The following is a 3,759-nucleotide window of genomic DNA, read 5'->3' as shown; positions in this document are numbered from 1 at the left end:
TGAAATGTTGCAACATTTCAGTGTATCAATATTTTCTTCTTTAGTAACATCTTGTTTAATAAGATCGCAGTGTTTCACATCAGTTTGAACACATTTGTTTTTCCTCYTTGCGGTGCATCAACCTGGAGGTCAACATTTTAAACCTTTGGAAGTTGTGAATGGAATCGTGTCGTTACAGTGGCGCTGCTGGTGAGAGAGCCGTTCACACGAATCGATGTATGATAACGGCCGCTGCCCTGAGCCTCAGCCCGGTGCGTCTCCCTCTGACAGGAAGTGGTTCGAGCCTGACGCAGCTTCGACACGTTCTGTCGCACGGTCTTGATTCTTACCCTCCTCTCAGTCCAGTGTGTGTATCGAGGACGTCACTGAAGAAGCAGTTTGTGTCCCCCGGAGGATGTGGAAACTGAGGCGTTCGATTCAGCCGAGTGTGTCAGAGGTGCAGCCCGGCCTGCCGGTCTTCCTGTGGCAGAACAAAACCTTTTTTTTTTTTCTTTACTGGTTACCCCAGCACTTAGTGTGTCTGAGTTTTTACCCGGTGTGAATTTCTCATCTCAAAAACCAACATTCTGTTCCGCTTTGTTGCAACAAAAACAGATCCCCAATCTGGCTTTGATGAGCTCATAAATCCAGGGGCCCAGAACTTGGTGAGGACGGGTTCCATAACCATCAGATGGCTTTATTGGCCCAGAGACTGAAGCAGCAGACCGTCAAGGGCCTTGTTACCAGCCTGATTTATCCACAATCCCCCCCTCCCGGGTGTCATCTTCATCACTGCAGCCGGTCTGCTACACCGTTTGAGCCACAGAACCTGATCCGATGGCCCCCCATCTAACACGTCCCCCCTCATCACACACAGTAATGATTCTCCAATGACCACGCAGTCCTTTTTAATGTCTGCTCTTATCTGATTTACTGTTTTTTTATGGTCCTCTCACCTCCAGCACAAGTCAGATTGTAATTAGTCATGCTTCAGGAAACGGAGCTGTTGATCTGGCGCTGCTCGGTGCACCATGTGGATCTTCCACCGCCAGATCTTAACTCAGCTTTCACTCAAACGCCAAATTGGCCCCTTTTTGCTTTGCTTTTCACAGTTTAATGTAAGTAGACTTGTAACTGTGTGTGCGCTTCGTTTGTTTCCAACACAGAAAAAAAGCTATGGCAGCAGAATAATAACAGCTGATAATCATTTTTATATTGCAAGTAAAAATATATATAACATTTAGGCTTTAAAACTCGGGGATTTAAGTGTTTGAATCAAATAAATTCCTCTCTTGTGCCAAGAATTTATCCAAATCAGTAAAGCCTTACGAAGCCACAACATAAAATTTACAGCAYTTTACGCTTGGAAGCTTGGAGGGTTTGAGTCAGCGCAATTTTAAATTCACCTTTAGCAGCGCTCCGTGTCTGTTTTGACAGCCCTGTTTGACCCAGAACCTCCTCATAAAAAGCCCAGCCTTGTTGGCTGCTCCTCCCTGAATACAGTCAGAATGTAAATGGGAGCAACGGTTAACCTTGTTCCCAGAGATATTTCATGTCAGCCTTTGGTTCCTCCCTCCACTGTCGTTCCGAGCACGTGGGAGGCTCATCTCACGGGACAATCAGTGATGAAAATGTCATCGCTCTCCTCTCATTCTCATGCATTATGTATTAGAGACAGTTCAGGGTGTAGAAAACGGAGGACAAMGTCGTCAATCATCATTTATCTGGAGAAACAGTGTTAATACTGTAGGTGTTCACCAGCAGAGCAGTGGAGGAACTACAACACAGACTGGGTTCATTTGCATAAGCAGAAGCAAAGAAAGGTTTGCATTACAGAGCCCAGGGCAAAAAGAAATAATGTTACGATAGCCTGTCTCTTTGTGTGGTTTTGTCTCTGTTAACAAAATATCAACTGAACTACAGCAAATTAACCAACTGTTGGCGTCATCCCATTTTAAGATGGCTGTCTCAATCTATTGTGCAGATAAATTTAGTGTGGTTGTATCTGAGAGTCATTGTTAACACCTAATATAAGGGTCCAAACTACAACGGCTGTGTCCAAAGTCAGGGGCTGCGTTCTTCAAAGAACCTGGTCCAAGTGGTTCAAGACCTTTGTCGACCACAAAGACTAGAAGAAAGTGGCTGTGAATTTGTACGGTCTAGTCTTCAGATTTATTCCCGCCTTTATCTCAGCGTTATGTCCATTTTCCCCTAGCATCAATGATGCAAAAACAGAATCAGTGATGAAAATGAGCAATATATTATTATTAATAATATAAATTAAAATTAGCTTAGTGGGAATACATGAATGCCTGAGGGATTGCCGTACGAGCTCATTTCTGACAAGAATATTTAAACATGTTTATACAAATGACAAAAGAACAACACAACCACTTTAAACTTTAAAATTTTGTACCCGTGGCCCGCAATGCATCTTGGGACAGGGTGGGCCGAGACACGGACCCTTGCCTCAAATTGTGATAAAAGGAGGATGCATTTGAGGGTCACAACTGGAGGAGCCTCTGAATTTGGACAGCTTTAGTCGCTTCACTGTGACGTAATCAGCCTGTATTACACTAGATTTTATTTTAATATATATAATCATTTGTTTCATTTAATTAAAAACAACAAATTTCATCACAACACAAACACACTATCATTAAAAGAAAAGGAGCAGAAAGAATAAAAATATGTTAGAACGTCTGCCCCCATCAAACATGGCATCATTTTCCAATAAGTTTATCACCGTTTATCATAAAATTATCTCAGTTTATAAATTCCTCCACAGAATGTTAAACCTTTCATCATGTGATACCGCACATTTTATTTATTTTTTTTACTCTTCTTTTCTGCATCCTCTAGTGTCATTTTCCATTAAGACCCAAATTCCGGCGTTTTTACTTGCAGTTGTTTTTCGTTATCTGCAGCTTCTGCCATCCAGRTTTTTCTCCGCTGTTGCTCCTCTGGACTCATCAGGCGAGAAAACGCCTTCTCCACAGTTTCAATATGCAAATGCAAAATAATAATAAAAAAAAATTATTATAGCTGCTGGCATCTTCCACACTTTAAAATATTAAATATTCATGATTTCAGCGCGTTGCAGTCAGATCGRACCCAGCACTTTGCTGCGTCGCCTTAAATTTGTGTTAGATTTGTGACACTGGATTACTGAAAATAAAGGCACATTTTGGAGGCGCACACACATCTACACGTGCGCGCGCATGTGTGTGTGTGTGTGAGAACAGCATATGGTGGTGATTTCAGAGAGCTTGGATTAGAAGCTGAGACTCTCCTGGGCCCCACTTCCATTTATTATTCATGTTACAGGGTCTGATCACCACTCAGCGTCTGTTTGTTTAGAGCCAGCCTTGTTTTGCTTGTTTTAGCCSTCTTTCGGTCTAAATGTGTGCTGTTCAAGGACATACGGGTGCTGCGTCATAAAAACTTTAATGTTTTATCCGATGTTTCTGTGCGTCCAGGTGTGGAGGGGTACCCTGGCCAGAATGCGTTACCGGCGGATGCGCGCCGCCCTCATCATCCTGCGGGCCTACAGGCGCTACAAGGTCAAGTCCTACATCCGCGAGGTCAACCGCCGCTTCAAAAACGTGAAATCCATGAAGGATTACGGCCGACACGTGAAGTGGCCGACGCCTCCCAAAGTCCTGCGCCGGTTCGAGGAGGCGCTCAAGAACATCTACAACAGGTATGCATGCTGAGTGACACCTGGCTCCTGAACATTTCCACCGTATATCTGCTTCTCACGTAGGTTTTTACTAGGGG

General features: G+C 43.6%; 1 protein-coding gene across 1 annotated transcript in view; it reads left to right on the top strand.

The window, feature by feature from the left end:
• The window catches only part of myo1d (myosin 1D), a gene marked incomplete in the record, with an annotated part of 90,283 nt that overhangs the window by 52,050 nt on the left and 34,474 nt on the right, over positions 1 to 3,759 (top strand). Inside the window, 1 exon segment of the mRNA XM_014014732.1 lies at positions 3,459 to 3,682. Within this exon segment, the coding sequence (XP_013870186.1) occupies positions 3,459 to 3,682 (224 nt within the window).

Source organism: Austrofundulus limnaeus, unplaced genomic scaffold (genome assembly GCF_001266775.1).
Source record: "Austrofundulus limnaeus strain Quisiro unplaced genomic scaffold, Austrofundulus_limnaeus-1.0 Scaffold119, whole genome shotgun sequence".
NCBI classification, from domain to species: Eukaryota; Metazoa; Chordata; class Actinopteri; order Cyprinodontiformes; family Rivulidae; genus Austrofundulus; species Austrofundulus limnaeus.
This window is presented reverse-complemented; position numbering and strand designations above follow the sequence as displayed.